Genomic DNA, 17815 nt, shown 5'->3' on the forward strand with positions numbered 1-17815 from the left:
TTAAAAACTACATAGAATATAATTTCCTTTTCAATGACTAATAACTAGTGTTAGTAAAGACTTTAAAAGGAAAATAGAGTCTTACCTAATGAAAAGATTTTTCCATATGTAATGTTGTATTTATTTTGCGGGTAAACGCGTTTAATTTTAAGTTGTGATGATGAAAGTTTATATCATAGGGACAGTGAGTTTTATAAAACAGAATTAGCCTTATTTAAAAAAAACACGAGGTTTCAACTCTTTGGGTTTCAACTAACTCATTAAAACTAAATTAAGGATTTCTTATAGGATTAAATTAAGATAAGGAGTGGTCACGAAATTGTGTTTTATTATGAGCGAAGCCTTTAGTAAAAATATGGTAAATATTAGGAAAATTTGATGCTTCAATAAGTTTAGTCATTGGACTTTAGTTAAGACAGGTTACAATAACGACTGTAGATAGATTGGTTATACATTGTAATTCATGTGTAATACGTGTAGTAGAGGTAAACCAAGAGTCTTTTGTTGGTTTCACCACTTGTATTTGCTATACAGGAAAATAAATACCTACCGAAATTCTGTGAATAGCGCCGGCTCACAAAAGGAAAGTAAATACCTACCGAAATTCTGTGAATAGCGCTGACTCACAAATTACGATTATAGTCAGAATGGGAAGCAAATGAGTAAAAAAATTATTAAAAAATTAAAGAATACATAAATGTATGCAGGATGATTATTCTAAGGCAGGATGATGTTTTATATCGAGTTCTTAAGTTTGCGCGATTGTTACACAGGAAATGAAAATATTTTTTCGGATCTAATTCTTTTTTTTAAATTCAAACTAACAACTCAAACTGAAACAGTGGATTGTTTTTATAAAACAAATAAACACGATTCAGAACCGAAAAAATAGTTTTATTTCCTACGATGTTTTACTTTAATGAATTTTTTTGTGATAAGTACTTCCTAAAATAGGCATTTAAATAAGCTTTATTTGATATGCAAAATATCAAATAAAATCTCATAAACCACAAACAATTAGGTAAGGTACCTCCTACTGAAAATTGCAATATAGAATAAAATATTGCATTTAACAAACAAAATTAAATAAGCCATGTCGTAAGGCTCTATTACTAAATATCTGAGGGCTTTGCGACTATACATTTCCCCACGCTGTTCTGCCGTTTAAATCTTTTGACTGCCTGAGACTGCCTTACGAATAGGAGGTAGGCCTATTTTTGACAACTTTCAAGCACAACTTCGTGAAGCACACAATATATTTTATATATATAGATATTTAAAAAAAGAAACCCCTATAGCGAGTTCTTCATCATGACTGTTCAAGCTCTTCATACAAATAGATAAGTTAGTTCTTTTTATAACATCAAGTGACAGGACGAACAAGTCGTGTGCCTGATGGTAAGCTACACGCCTGTCCAGTTAATCGGAAACAACGACGGTACCACAAACACCCAGACCCAAGTTAGTTTCTACATTGACCAGGCCGGGGATCGAACCCGGGACCTCAGAGATGGCGTCACCAGGAAATCTGGTGTTCAAGCCGCTTGACTATGGAGTTCGTCATTTACTATAGATACATATGCTTTTTTACGAATTTACAGTAGGTACTCAAGAATGTATACATATGGAGGTTAGTCAATATTTTGTATTTACTGAAGTAGGGTTCACATGAATCAGTTTGTTTAATATTGGCCAATGTTCTTATGCATTTCTTTTGTAGTATGAAGAGATACCATAGTGCGGTAAAATTTCCCCAATTTAATATACCATAAGTGAGTTTTGAGTTAATGAATATGTAACATGCTGGAAGGGAGTCATTCATATTATTTCATACAAACTCAGTTCATTTTGACAATTAATTATAAGGGTAATTTAAATTCTTATTTCTCAAAAGTAAGTATCTAAAGTGATTAAGCACCGAGTCACGATAACATTAAGACATACCTTCAGATGAAGGAGTGATCTACTTAAATATCGAGGTTGATTCAGGTTGAGAAAGTTGCGGTCCACAAAATGGTCAAAGTCCCGAATTGTCACTGCTTTGATTAGGTCAGGGTTAAACACATATAGATTTGGTCGCCTTCCTTCAAATATACCTGGATGAAAGTAATATGTTTATATCATTAACAAAACAGTCTTAACTGAGATATCTTGCAAAAGGAAAGTTTGTAAATTACACATAATTATATAATTAAATTTTTATTTGTTATCTCAAATACGTAACAATAGGAAATGTAAGTTTTTTCAAATCTATATACCTATACTTATTAAGAACTAATATTTTTCTTCTCTAAAGGAATGGCACTTAGATAGCGTACTAGCCAGAAAAATTATAATTATTAATATTTTTAATTATGGAAGAGACCAAGCAATTAAAATATAATTTAAGTAACAAACGTAGAACTAACAGGTGTATGTGAATATGGTCACATCAAAAATGTGTAGGAATCAAGCACTTTTATGCCAATTACTGAAAATTAGGTTTATAATTTTTTTTAACACCTATAGTTTTTAAGGTCAATTTCACAATTTAAAAAAATTAATAAATAATTTAATTTTATATCGATATTTTTATTTAATTTTAATAGGGTAACCAAATATTCAGCAGTGGACGTCTTTTGGCTGAAAGTATAAATATGATACTTACTTCAATTCGCTTTTTAAATGATTTTACTTCACTTTTATTTACAGTTGAAGACAAGGCAATATACAAAGCAGAAAGACCTTGAGGACTTTGTTGGTTTAGGTGTCTAATTTGTCAATTTCAAATTTATAACTTACCTCCATAAGGTTTGCCTTGAAAGTGTTTATAAATGTCCAACTGAAAATCGTGAAAAGACCTCTTCCCAATCAATCTGGGCCCTAAAGTACCCAGAAAAATTGTAGGCTTCAGATAAGGCACCCCTTTCTTTTCGAAAAAATCAAATGTACTAGTGTAGTAAAAATATAAGGCGAACAATATTGTCAAAAATAATAACAACTTCCAATCTTCTGCTACGAAGGACAATATTTTTTTAGTCCCTCCGTAATGTTCGTATCCCATTATTTTTAACTTCCAAATTATTTTTTTTTAACACTTGGGACAAAGCGATAGCAAAATGCGCAAAAACAAAATTACGAGCACGCATGCACTCAATGACAATGCGTGTGTACCCCCACAGACTACTTAGTGAACTACAGCATCTGTGATTACAGCACAGAACACTATATGCCCCACTCACCCCACTGTCTATCTTTCTATAGTCCCTATATTGCCCAACAACGTAATGTACGACACAGTAATGCTCGACACGAGAATGTCCACCATAGATCATACACTCTATATTATGTCCACCCAAAAATTATAACCTTTGCCTTTGCGATAATAAATGTATCAAATTTTTCGATATTTTCAAACTTTTTAGTAAAAGAAATGTCCGACAACTTCAAGTGAAAATTGACGGTTTTGGTGCGTTGACTCGTCGTATTCACCAAAATGTCTCATCGCAAAACGCCGAGTCGTTAATTGACTAATTAATTAATGATTCAATACAAAGTTAAGATAGCTACTATCACCTTCTAACAGTGCCATAGGATGGTAGGTAAACAATGGGGACTTTCACGCAAGATAACACTATGGCTCTACAAAACGGTGATAAGACCCATGATCAGTTACGGCGCGATAGTATGGTGGCCACGAACCAAGCTGACGACCGCAACCAACAAACAAATATAACTATTATAATTATTGTATGATAGGTGACATAGAAGTGCATCACAGCAGTGAATTTGCAGATAAGTAATAGAACCAACCAAAAAACCAGCCAAGTGCGAGTTGAACTCGCGCGGAGAGGTTTCCGTACAACCTTAACATTGTAGTTGAAGAATATGTTCTCCAATGAATTCCAACAGCAAATATAGGTTTATTCGCACAATAGTGAGAGATTTAAAGACAATTTCTGTATTTTTTTCAAAACTTTAGGCTCAATAGTTTCAAAGATAAAGGGGAGAATGATCAATTTTCGCCTGTTTCCTTAAACAACTTAAAAATATTTATATTTCAAAATTACAAAAAATGTACACATATACTTGAGAACATTTCTTCCCAATAGTGACTTCAAATTGAGAATGAATTTCTTTACGTTACACGTTTTGGTCACACAAATGCATATGTGTACCAAATTTCAAAATAATCAGTCCAGTACGTTTGGAGTAAATTGGCTGTGACAGAGACGGACAGATGGACACATAAATAATCCTATATGAGTATCGTATTTCGGAACAGAACAGAACTCTAACAACAACAAATCGCTGATTTGTTGTTGACGAGAGTAGTACCTACTACACAAAAATCCATTAATTGTAAGACATACCGGCTTGAATAATGTGGGTACAGAACCAGAACGTAACTTTACTCTTTGATTGCCTCTAAAGGAAAAGCACTCTTTCCTTAAAGTGTTTGCTGCATATTTTTGAAAACTTTTTGGGAACCAAGTCTTCCAAGAGTACGCTATTCCATTCGTCCGCGCGGTGGGGACCAGCGGATGGCCGCGCCCTGCGCAGCCCCTCCCCGAGAAGGGAGGTCCCCCGACTTCGAATGTGAGGCTCGACTAACACCAGACGAGCCTTCCCCCCCTCTATGCTGCGCAACGAACTCCCCCGAGTCCCATGGGGGGCCAGGACAGCATCTACTAAACCGTGAAGTTCAGTGGCTGCTCCCCCAGCCCCCGCGGCGGATCTGATGGCAGGCTCCGCCGCATCACGTAACTCGCATCCGCGCGGACTCTCCCGAAGAGAGTCCCTTGGAGCGCCCACCACGGGCCAACCGCCCAAGTTCGGCCGCGGAGAATAGGACGAGTGGCAACGACACACCGACACGCCTCTCCCCCCGCATCCCTCCTCCCAGTGCGCGTCCGCGTGGTCCCGCTGATTAGACGACCCGGGCCTCCTCCTCGGGGCAACCTACCACCATCGGCTGTGGGTTCCTCTTAGCTTCACCGTGGGATGAAATCGACCACGGCTACTAGAGCTCCTCCACCACGACAAGGCGGGAAACCCTAAGTTTCAAGGAACACATCAATTCCCTGAGCACTAGACTTCGTAAACTAATTTACGTATTTAGGACCCTAAGATTTGTGACTGATGAAAAATTAAGAAAAGTACTTTACTTTGCTCTCGCCCAATCCCTACTTACCTACTGTATAACATCTTGGGGTGGTGCTTCAAAACACACAATCTTGGAGCTAGAAAGAACACAGAGAGCTATTCTGAAGGTTTCCTCTTTCCGCCCATTTCAATATTCCACTTCTCTCCTATACAAAGAAGCGAAAGTCCTAACTGTACGTCAGCTGTTCATATTGCAAACGGTCCTAAAACAGCATGGACTAGTTCAGTGTAACCCCAAGCTGTCTCTTGGGAAAAGACGATTTAACCCCGTGGAATACTATTGTGACCGGCTCAACACAATGTTCTCTAAACGTTTCTTTTGCTACCTTGGTCGATTTCCTTACAATAAATTAAATAAGACACTTCCTATTTACAATCTTACTAAGATTAAGTGCAAAATGAAAGTAAGAAATTGGCTTCAGGAGTTGACCTACGACGACACGGAACATTTACTTGCTGCCCCGATATAATCAGTTCATATGTAATTAATTTAATTTAATATTTGTATTATCTTAGCTTTTATTATTATTATTTCTTTTTCATTTTATTTTACGGGGAAAACTTGTCCATAACTATTTGCCACGCTAACACATCAGTCACTCTTCCAATCTTATCACTATACTCTCGTTATCGCACACACACATACATCCACATGCTTACATACACTATATATATATATATATACACATTTACACACATATAATTACATACACGCACACTTACACACCCAAATTTACAAATACACAATCATTTACTAACCAAACACTGCATAAACAGCTTTTTTTTTATATTCTTTTATGTTCCTTTGTAAAACCTTAATATATAGATAAGTTAGTTACTACAATTGTCAATGTACTAGTACATATTTCAAAATAACAAGTATCTTCCAAGGGGTGGAGTCCTGGTGACCTGAAATACAGATCATACGTCTAGTTTAGGCACCAGTCTCCCACAGTATAATTTATTGTTTTATGTATTTTATTTTGGATATTATGCCAATGTATTTTGTATATTGTGATGAGAAAAATAAACTTATTATTATTATTATTATTATTTAGCTCAGCATCTATGTAATCCGTGTCGCAAAGTTTCAAAGCTCTATTAATGAGCGTCCGCGCTAGGCTAAATGTGCCGGGTGGTGATGTGAATCCGCTCTCAGGTATCTATCCGTGTGCGTTGGTTTCCGATACACCAACAACTGTACAAAATGTGTAGAATCTCTCACATAACTTGATGTTTTACCCGTGAAAGGAAGTAGTACGTCTGACAGGAAACGAGCAGTCTTATATGTTGGCGAATCTATTTGACTCACTATAGGACGAAGGGGCCTTGCCGGTTTGTGGATTTTAGGCAACCCGTAGATCTTGGAAGGAGTACGTGTTAGTGATAACGACTTAGAGTATACAATCCTACGGTATAGAGCGCGCGCAAAGAAGTGGGAACAATAGGCACAAGTGAGAACAAAATGACGTTCCCGCCACGAGCGCTCGCAGTCGTTGTCAAGTGCTATCAGTGTGCGTTCCCCAAAAGATTTTTTGCTATTTACGGATTAAAATGGTCAAATGTGCAGTTGAATCTTGCAAAAACGATACTAGAAAACAGACAAAATTGAAATCCAGTATCACATTTCATCGGTAAGTCGATTAAAATACTTATTTTATTAAAACAAATTACGAAGCACGGGGGTGAAGGAGGCGGGAGAGGCGAGCACGCATAGGTACGCCCGCGCACCGCACTCCCCACTCGAGATTGTAGTGATGTGACGCGACCAATGCTGCAGTCGATAATTTATATTTTTATCTCTTTCTTTGAAATGATATTATGAATTTGAAAAATAGTGACAAAACAGTTGACTAGTTTAAACGTTGTAAAACTTTTTTTATGTAAATACGGCTGTTTTTTTATTATCTATTACTTCAAAATAATTTACATGTGTGTGCGTTGTAATTTTTACGATATATCCACTTTTTAATATTTTTAATGCGCTTATTATTTATTATAGCGTAAAAGTAAATTATGAATTGTTACTATATAACGTCTAAATTACTTAATTGATTTTGAAAAATTTTGGTAGGTGAAGAATGAAGTAAATAAAAAATAAATAAAATAAATTTTCAAGTTTTCTTATATTTCAGCTTTCCAAAGGACCGAAATTTGATGAACAAGTGGATTGTCGCTTTAAAACGAACAAGTTTTAAGCCAAACATATGGAATAAAGTTTGTTCAGTACACTTTCATGATTCCAATATCTATGAAACGAAAAAAGGACTACGCAAATTAATAAGTACGGCTGTCCCATCCCTTTTTCTTGGTCAATCAACACCTGCTGATAATAATTCGACGGAAGCAGCGTCATTAAATTCAGGCGAAGTACCGTTTGCAGAGCACGAACCATCTACTTCAAACAATATGCATATTGATCATGAAGTGCCTTCAGCCGTATGTCCACTTCTCCCAAATGTCGGCGATACCCCAAGAAAACAAAAATTGAAAAAACAAATTATTCGATTAAAAGATGTAGCTAAACGTCGCCGAATGCGATGCAATGCGCTTTACGCAACACGCCAGCGTTTGAAAAAAAAAATTAATAATATGTCTCAAGTATTAGACGAATTAAAAGAAAAGAGATTCATTACACAAGAGCAAGTTGCTCTTCTAGAATCGTGTGAAGTTTCTGCAGCAGCTCTCCTTAAGAGAATGATGAATAAAGGCAAGAAATATTCACCAGAGCTCCGCACATTTGCGCTAACACTCCATTTTTATTCTCCGAAGGCCTACTCGTACATAAGGAGTACATTTAACACATGTCTCCCACACCCAAGTACAATCCGGAAATGGTACCAATGCCTCAATGCGTCTCCAGGTTTTACTGCCGAAGCATTTAATGCTCTTCGCGAAAAAGTAAAGGCGACCGAAAATAAAATTTTATGTAATTTAGTTACCGATGAAATGGCCATACGTAAGCTAAAAGAGTTTGATGGCAACAAAGTTGAAGGTTTTGTGGACTTTGGAGCAGGAATTGATGTACCCGGAGATACAACCGCATTGTGTACACAAGCCCTGGTATTTCTTTTGGTGGCGGTAAACGGACGATGGAAAATCCCTGTGGGATATTTTTTGGTGGATGGCGTTACAGGAGATCAAAGAGCAAATTTAGTTCGAATGTGCCTTTCCAATTGTCACGAAGTCGGCGTAGAAGTTGTATCGATGACATTCGATGGTTGTCCGGCAAACATGGCTATGGCTCGCGAGCTCGGCTGTTCATTTGATCTAGGACAGTTAAAAACCTATTTTCCGCACCCTGAGACGGAACAGTCTATCTATGTGTTTCTTGATCCATGCCATATGGTCAAACTTGTCAGAAATACTTTAGAAAGTAAAAAGGTTTTTCAAGATAACAATGGAGGACTTATTAAATGGCAATATTTTGTTGAGCTTAACACTTTGCAGGAAAATGAAAATTTTCACTTAGCTAACAAATTAACAACAAGACATCTTCATTTTAAGAATCAAGTAATGAAGGTAAAACTAGCAGTACAATTATTCAGCGCTAGTGTGGCAAAAGCTATTGAATTTTGTGATAAAAGGCTGCATTTGTTAAATTTTGCAAACTCTGCTGCAACGGTAAATTTTACTCATGTGATAAACAATGTTTTTGACATTTTCAATTCCCGGAAATTTCTGGGAATTGACTTCAAAGCTCCCATCAATGAGAATAATGAGACAAAATATATAACATTTCTAGAAAATGCTAAAACATACCTACAGACATTAGTGTTCCCAAATGAAAATCGACAGATTGTACATTCACGAAACAAAATTGGATTTCTCGGACTTTGTGTGTGCATTGAGAGCATGAAAGAGTTGTACATAAGGCTGGTTAAGCAAGAAAAAAAAATTAATTTCTTGGCTATGTACAAAATAAGCCAGGACCATCTGGAGATCCTTTTTTCAGTGATACGATCCCATGGTGGGTTTAATAATAATCCGTCGGTCTCCCAATTCAAAGCTATCTACAAAAAGCTTTTGGTGCATATGGAGCTTAAAGAAAACTTTTCCGGAAACTGTGCGTCCTTGGAACAAATTACTCTGTTAACCTGTTCTTCATCCGTTAATCACATAAATTTAACTACTAAAGGACACAGGTCATGTTCACAAGAGGATGATGCTATTGTTGACGAACAATTTATGAGTAATTTTGAAGATGATGTGAATTTACCCACAACGGTAGATTACTCAATTATTTCACAGCACGTCATCTCCTATATTGCTGGATATGTAACAAGATATTTACTATGTAAAATAGAGTGCGTTGACTGTTTATCTGCTTTAATAGCAACGACACCTTCTCATTATAATTCGTTTATATTATTTAAAGACAGAGGAGGTCTTATGTATCCATCTGAGGACGTGATTCATTTATGTAATGCCGCTGAAAAAATAGTCAAAAGTAATATAGAATCGAAAAATGAAGCAGATCGTGATGCTCGAAGCATGGTCAATAAAACGCTGAAGTTGTTCATTGGTACAGATATATTTCATGTGCTTCACGCGCATTTATTTGAACAAGAACCTTGCAGCAATCATTTACTACATTTGCTAAGAGCTGTGATTCAAAAATATATTGATATACGCGTGAAATATTTAGTTCGAAAGTTAAATATTAAGAAAACTAAAAGACAGCTTTATAATAAGCTTACGCTTTTTAGCGGTCAATAAAAATTATATTAATAATAGATAATTATTATTTGATTTATTAAAAAAATCCTGCACTGGATCTTTTATTTTACAAACCATAATCTAACTAACAGATTATTATTGAACCAATGTCGATATCGTGCAACAGTAGCGGTCCAATCCCTAAACGTCACCTACTCATCAATATAATTAGCTATAGTTTACTTGCCTACGCTGCGAACTAGGCGACTAGTGCGATATGCGCGCTCTATACCGTAGGATTGTATACTCTAAGGATAACGAGATATTGGTGAGTGGCAAGTGTTACGTCGGCGAAACGAGACGGAACGTGGCTACTAGGCTAGCTGAGCATATCCGATCCATGAAGAACTAAGATGTCAATGGATCTGCGGTGGCAGACCACTTTCTGAGCTCCGGTACTGGTCACTACATTAGGTTTGATAAAGCTAAGGTTTTAGCGCGGGAGAAGTATTTTGTGCCCCGCAAAATCCGAGAGGCTATTGAAATAAGTAGGCGACGAAATTTTAATAAAGACGGAGGCTGGAGCTTGCCGTCGACCTGGAAGCCGTGTCTTCATGGCGCTCGGTATGCAGCTGCAGATGTTAGTGGTAACGATGTGGTGAGCTCTGTGTGCTGGACTGTTCCCGACAACAATCCTACGGACAGCAGTAGCGAAGAAGATTCCAGGACGTGCTGACGCAACGTATCAGCCTCCCGAGTTCCCCACTGCGGACTGCGTCATCGGCGCGCGCGCACAGAGCCGCAGCGCGCAGTGCTAGACGTGACGCGGTCGCGAACGTTGCACTCAACACCTGAAGAAGACCATCGATTATGGTCGAAACTAGTCGGACCGCTTCCGACTAAAATACTACGCGAGTAAGTCCCGTTACTTTTATATTATAATGGAATGGTATATTTCAACAAAATATATTCAGAAAGGCATTAAATTCCACCATTTTACAGAAAACTATCGTCCGCGGCGAAAAATTAATAAGAATGATAGATAACGCAGATAAACTAATAAGAATAAAAAGTGTTTATAAATGATCAACATCAACCCATTTATACGTTCCTCTGCTAGCCACAGGTCTCCTTTCAGACGAGGGTTTAGGCCATAGTCCGTCGCGCTGGCCCAATGCTGGTTTGGGACTTCACACGTTTCTCGAGGGCTGTGAACCTTCTTCAACGTGCAGGTTTCATCACGATGTTTTTGTTCACCGAAAAGCTCATGCTAAATTTCATATTAAATTTCACACATAAATTCCGAGAAACTCAGAAGTGCGAGCCCGGATTCGAAACCACGACCCTCTGCTTGAGAGGCAGTAGGTCAAACCATTAGGCTACCACGGCTTTTTTATAAATATAAAAGGTAAAAAAATACACTAAATGAAATAAATATACTTTGCAAGTAGCTGAAACACTAACCCCGAAAAGCCAAGAAAGAAAAAAATCTATAGACGGAAATGACGTCGCGTTTTATTGTTTACAATACGAAATTTTTATTGAATTAACACTTGTATTAGTAGTTTGTGATTAACACTACTATTGTAAAAACCCCTTCTAAATAATGTTTAAAATTTAATACAAATATTATGAGTGTATAAAAAACTTAGACTATGGAAACTAAAGGACATGTTATGGTAACATATATAAACATTATATAAATCAAACGTTATATGTATATGATGCATTTCGACGTCGAAAACATAAACATGTTAGTGTCTTTGTTTAACTATTGCATGCCGTCTTAGGCCAAAAGAGATAGCATTACATTGGTCTGTGTCAAACACGGGAATCGAAAATACGTAACGTCATCTTAAATGCCAACTGTTTCCATTTCGCAGTACACGAGGTACATGATACGGTTGTCAAAGGGAAGTACATCAAATATCAAAATAAATGTTTTTCCAAGTGTTTTATTGAATTATTCGCATGTATTGTAATAAAATGGACAAAAATATTGACATTGAGAACAATTAAGTATTTATAAAAATTCGTCGCTGCAGCATTACGGGATGTGGCATTTGAAAAAGCGAAGATCGACCGAATGTAACATTGTACAGGCACGTGTTATTTTTCTGTCTATAAATCACACAAAAGCCCAAATATCTCATGTAATTAGACATATTTATGTAGTTTATTAATAAATCTTGCCAAATTTTGCTTTGGTTTTTTCAGATTGCCCCTTTGTTTGTATATTTTGATGATTGTTAACGATTATTTTGAGATAGTGTTGTTCTTGGAAGCGTACATATTATCGATATTCTGTTATTAAAATAATTCACTACAAGGTTTTTATTATTTTATTATTATTATTTTTACTTTCAAGTTTACCTACAAATCAAAAAGAAAATAGAATGGTTGGAAATCATACATTGAATCAAAGACCATCTTCATTTATTCACTTCATTTTGAAGAGTCAAATTTTAACATAACTTTGAATGTAACTAGATTACATCACAATGCTATTCCATCATTAGGTTTATTGGTAAATAATTTTATGTTCAATTTAGATTAAACAAGACTCATTGACTAGTTATTCTCAGTTCCTGAAAACAAAATTATCCACTCGTTCCTGATTTTTCCCAATGACAACTCTAACTATTAAAAATGACTATTTTTTTAAAGCCTGCAATACATTGTTAAAACATGTTAGTCCAACGTTGCCGGGTAAAGGCCAATACCAACGTATAGACAGCCTATTTGCCTTGCCTTGCCTTGCCATCGTTCGGTGTCACTCGTCTAGCTGACCGAGTGAAGGCGAGCGCTAACGTCGTCGCTAACGTGTATAGAGCTCGTTTGACGTGGCTTGTGACAACTCGCAGTCGCTCGTGACTACTTGTCTCATTTCGGAGAAGTGTCAATTTTTCTGCACAAATCGAAGGCGCTCGACTAATAGTAGTCAATTGACATTGTATAATTAGACCAGCCTTTCCCAAAGTGGGCGATAACGCCCCCTTTTGTGGGCGCTGCAGGACTAAAGGGACGGGGTAAGAGACTCAGAAAAAAAATGGGAGCGTTGTGTAGAGGCTTAGGGAGAGATTTGTAGTTTCATTTAGGAAGACAGACACCGACTGAGCTCTCGAGTCTCGACTACAACTTGTGAACATCAATATTAATTAAGAGATTGCTCAAACTAACTCGGTTCGATATTTCTTTCAGTGTAGTTCATATATCTGTCCTGTTTTATTGAATAAATAAAATAAAAATCATGTCAATCGGTCGCTCCGTTTCGAAGGCCTTTTTATTTGTTTGTTATACAACAAATAAAAAGGCAACAGACACAGTGTCGCACTTTAATAGTTATTAGTATTCCTAAAGAGGTAATTTTCTTAGATAATAGACCGCGGGCAATCATGTTTTAACAAGTTTTTGTTAAATAACCCGATTTGTGCATTCCTGTATCAATCGGCTGGTTCATAGAATACTTGTTCTTACTTGTTGAGTACGATTGAGCGTCGAATGAGATAAACGAGTTTATGCATGTTTGTCTTATTCCTGTCGGTGCGTGCTGCTTATGCAATCCTATGTAAACAACGTAATATTTATTTTATTTTCATTTGCGGTTTCGCGCGTAATAGATAAGCAGTACTTAAGTTCAACACTTACTTACGTATTTCTCAAAACAAAACAATGTCGGAAGTAAAAAAGAAGAGACGGCAATACTGTGCGGAATATATTAATTCGGATTCATTGAAAATCCTACACACCCATCGTCGCCTTTGTGTCTTTTATGTCTAAAAACATTTTCGAATGAAGCAAAGAAGCATTCAAGACTGCAAGATCATTTGAATGAAATGCACCCAGATAAGAAAGACAAGAATGTAGCATATTTTCAAGACCTAGAGAAGAAGCATAATACTCAGCCAAGTGTAGCAAAACTCTTTTCGGCGGCTGATAAGCAAAATGACGACGGACTTCGAGCTTCGTACAATATCTCTTTGTTAATTGCTCAAAAAGGCAAACTACACAACATTGGAGAAGAGTTAATTTTGCCAGCAATAAAGGAAGTAACAACTACTGTGCTTCATAAACCGGCCGCAGATATTATCCGAAAAATTTATTGAGTAATAATTCTGTGCAAAGACGAATTGATAAAATGGCTGAGAACATTGAAGAATCATTGTGCAATCATCTCAACTAATGAAGCATTGTTGCTGTCTTACGTGAGGTTTATTAAAGATGAGAAAATATGTGAAGAACGAAGTTTGCTAGATTTGGAGACCGGTACAAAAGGCGAAACTATATTCAATACATTGGAAAAGTTTTGTGATGAGAAAGAGATTCCGAAGTATTCTTGAATACTGCTGCACTATTTGGAAACCACAATATTTTAGATATGAACACGCTATCGAACGCCTGCAAATAGAATTCATAAAATATTTAAATTTTCGAACTAATAACATGAATGATTACAGGAAGTCGTATAGTAAACATGGCCTCACTACACTTAGCGTTAGATGTCGTATGCAAGATATGGCTGTTTTGTACGATATATATTCAGGAAAATTAGATTGTACAGAACTAGTTAATAAGATAATCAGCTTAAAAGCTCCTAAGAAAAGGTCACGTCATTCGCAGCTTTTTCATGTACCGCTTGTACGGACAAACTACGAGGCTAACGACATGACTGTGAGATTGCCTAAAACATACAACAAGTTATTTTTCTGACATTGACCTGTTTTCTATGTCTAGAACTACATTTAAAACTGCTTTGCTTGGGAACATCAGAGGTAGAAATAAATAAATTAAAAAAAAAATATATTTCTTATTTTATTAATTAATCAACGTTAACTTTATATAATTTATTTGAATTTAACTCAATTATTATAATTGAACCATTTTACTTTAACTTATTTTCTCAAACAGTTTTATTTGCGTCAATTTCGTGCGCCATGTAAGCAGAGTTGCAAGCACTAACGATGCGAATAGTTTCTTTTCTTTGTTAGTTTTACCTGCCTAGCACTTTCTTTGAGGAAATACGGGGAGGCGAACCAGACACTCACGCTCCATCACATATACACACATTCATATATGTACACCTACACAGACCTATACACGACAATTTATATCAGTAATTTACAGTTAGTTATGAACTCAGTTTTTATTGTACCAATTTAAATTTATTTTCTACCCAATGTTGTAATCATAATATCACATATTTTGTATACATAGTGAGTTAATTAGTTAGCCCGTTATACCAAGTACATAGTGAGTTTCTGTAATTGGCTTTTGTACTGTCTAAACACATTCATCAAATAAGTTTAAGAATGCTATCGAAACTTTTTTCATTGAATAAAATAAAATAAATTCCCTTGAAAAATATTATATCAGTTGCTACGGATGGCGCTCCAGCTATGACAGGGTGCTATAAAGGCTTCATTAAATTAAAAAATTAAAAAATAAAATACCAGATGTCCTTGCTGTACATTGCGTTATTCATAAACAACATTTGGTTGCTAGAAACGTAAGTGAACGACTATTTCAATCACTGTAATATGACATCAAAGCATTCAATAAAATCCGTAACAGCTCTTTGAATGATAAATTATTTCATCAGCTTTGTGTATTTTTTTTCTTATTTTTCTTGGCTGTTCGCGGTGAGAGTTTTAGCCACATACATAGTGTTTTGAATGACATGTTTTTAAAACGGGGAAGTTTTATATCATAGAATGTAATTTGGAAACGGGATTTGAAAGTTGGAGAAAAAGTGAAAAAGGGATCAGGCGAGGAATTATGAGATGTAAATAAACAAAATGGTACCTATAAATATAGAATTTATTTAATATTTATTTTGTGTTACTAATGACGAAGATTTCAACTGTTTATTGTTTCATACTGAAGTTCGTTGGCTATCAAGAGGCAATTGTCTGACTCGATTTTACAACCTGTTTGACTCTGTGATAGAGTTTTTGGAAAGTAAAAATACAGACTTGCGCAACAAGCTCATTACATCAAAGAATGATATAGCTTACATGACAGACCTGTATAATAAATTGTTCAACGACATGAACCTCCAACTGCAAGGCGATGAACTAAATTTAATTAAAACAAAAAATGTCGTTGCTGCTTTCGCAGCCAAACTGCTTCTAAACAACAAGAATATGGGCAGACGTGAGTTTCACAATTTTCCGAATTTATCAGTATCCTGCAGTAACGACGACTTGTTTGCCTACTGCCAACATTTGGAAAACCTCCACATTGACTTTATATAACGATACCAAGACATTTTGAACTTGGAAATACCAGACTGGGTGTTGGATCCGTTTTCAAATGTCAACACAGCAATATCACCTCAGCTGCAAGAAGAACTTATAGAACTGACAACGAACGAGGAAATAAAAATCAAGTTCAAAAATGGCTACCAAGAATTTTGGCTACAAAAACCGACCCCCAATTGTACCCTGGATTGTGGTCAATCGTTCAACGATTCTTGATAGCATTCCCATCGTCATATTTGTGTGAACGTGGTTTTAGTGCTGTGACGACGCTGCTTACTAAAAAGAGAAATCGTTTGCATGTTACCGAACGTGATGACTCGCGGCTGTTCTTGAATAAATTGGAACCTGATATCAACATACTCATTAAACAGCTTGAGATTCATCCTTCACATTAGTTTTTATATTAGAATCGATTATGTTTGTTTTATTTTGAATAAAAGATACAGTGTCTGAATACAATAAAGTTGCGTTTCAATAATCATTCTCATTGGCAGGTGTAGCCCGCAAGAGTTAACTTGAGACCTGAGCGCAGTAGGTAGAACACAACGGCGCTCAGATCTCAAGTTAACTCTTACGGGCTATAGTAAAAGTCTCGTTTAGAATGACTGTTTAATCTCCGCTAATATAGCTCACAATAATCAATTTAATTTGAAGTTATAGTGGTTTTTAAGTAGGTGAAAAAATGGAGGCACTAAAAGATAATTTATTCTCAAAGTGGGTAGTAGACAAAATATGTTTGGGAACCCCTGCTCTATAGCCAATATTCAATAAACACCTAAATAATATAATAATGGAGTCTGAGTCGGTATTTGTTCGTTTGAATGATAATGAAGTTGATTACTGATTTAAGTTTGCCAGAAGAAATAGTCATTCAGAATATGACTTCAATGGATTCTTTTAATTTACCAGAGGCTGACAAAGGATTTGATATTTCAGGAGATGTTGGAGTTCTTCATCTTTCTCTTCAAACCCTTACAAGAACGGCAAGTGACGAACCTCTCGCTCAGCAATCTTCCTCGGACTTGACTTGACTGGCTATCTCTGCTGACTCTCCTGTAAATACAAGATCTGCTCATGAGGTACCTATCTTTCAGCTAACATCCACTGATATGGCTGTTTCACTTACTTCTGTTCGTCCTCTTGGTGATGATTCTCCTGTGCCTGCAATAAATTCTGTCACCTGTTTAAAAACGACGTGTTTGTTGTTTGCTAAGCCATTAACTTCCAAATATGTAAGCCCGGATATCACCCGTTCACATCCAAGAGTAAAACCGTTAAGAACTAAAAGCTTGGAGAGAAAGAAAGGAAAAATTTTAATTTATGCACCTAAAGAGAATAAAAAAATAAAAGAAATTCGTGAAATTATGGAAAAGAAAAGGAATAAGTCAGCTACTATAGTACAATAATACAGCTAAGAAACAAGTAGACGAAACCAAAAACAAAAAGTCAAAGAAAAAATCGCAAAGCAACAAGCTCTGATGAAGAGAATTTGCCTCCGTCACCTGAGTCAGATGTGTATAATATAGAAGATGAGGCAATAGAAAATAGTGAATCCGAAGAATACGATCACTGCATTGACGCCGACGAAGATAATGTCCATCAAGATGATTGGGTGGTGGTGAAGTTTGTGTCACAGAAAAATGTGGTACACCGTTCTGGCCAGGTTGTAAATGAGTCTTTAGCCAGCCTTAATATAAAATTTGCTAAGAAAATTAATGACAGAAGGTTTAAATGGCCTGAGAAAACTGATA

General features: G+C 36.2%; 1 protein-coding gene across 1 annotated transcript in view; it reads right to left on the minus strand.

The window, feature by feature from the left end:
* LOC113228069 (cytochrome P450 9e2-like) overlaps positions 1-3043 on the minus strand; it is a 19346-nt gene extending 16303 nt beyond the window's left edge. The window contains exons 1-2 of the mRNA XM_026461210.1: positions 2782-3043; positions 1945-2096 (exon numbers count right to left, since the gene is read on the minus strand). Of these exons, the coding sequence (XP_026316995.1) occupies positions 1945-2096; positions 2782-3043 (414 nt within the window). The remainder of the gene's footprint in view (positions 1-1944; positions 2097-2781) is intronic.
* Positions 3044-17815: the final 14772 nt, after the last annotated feature.

This window comes from Hyposmocoma kahamanoa, unplaced genomic scaffold (genome assembly GCF_003589595.1).
Source record: "Hyposmocoma kahamanoa isolate Upper Pololo Valley unplaced genomic scaffold, ASM358959v1 220, whole genome shotgun sequence".
In the NCBI taxonomy this organism is placed as follows: Eukaryota; Metazoa; Arthropoda; class Insecta; order Lepidoptera; family Cosmopterigidae; genus Hyposmocoma; species Hyposmocoma kahamanoa.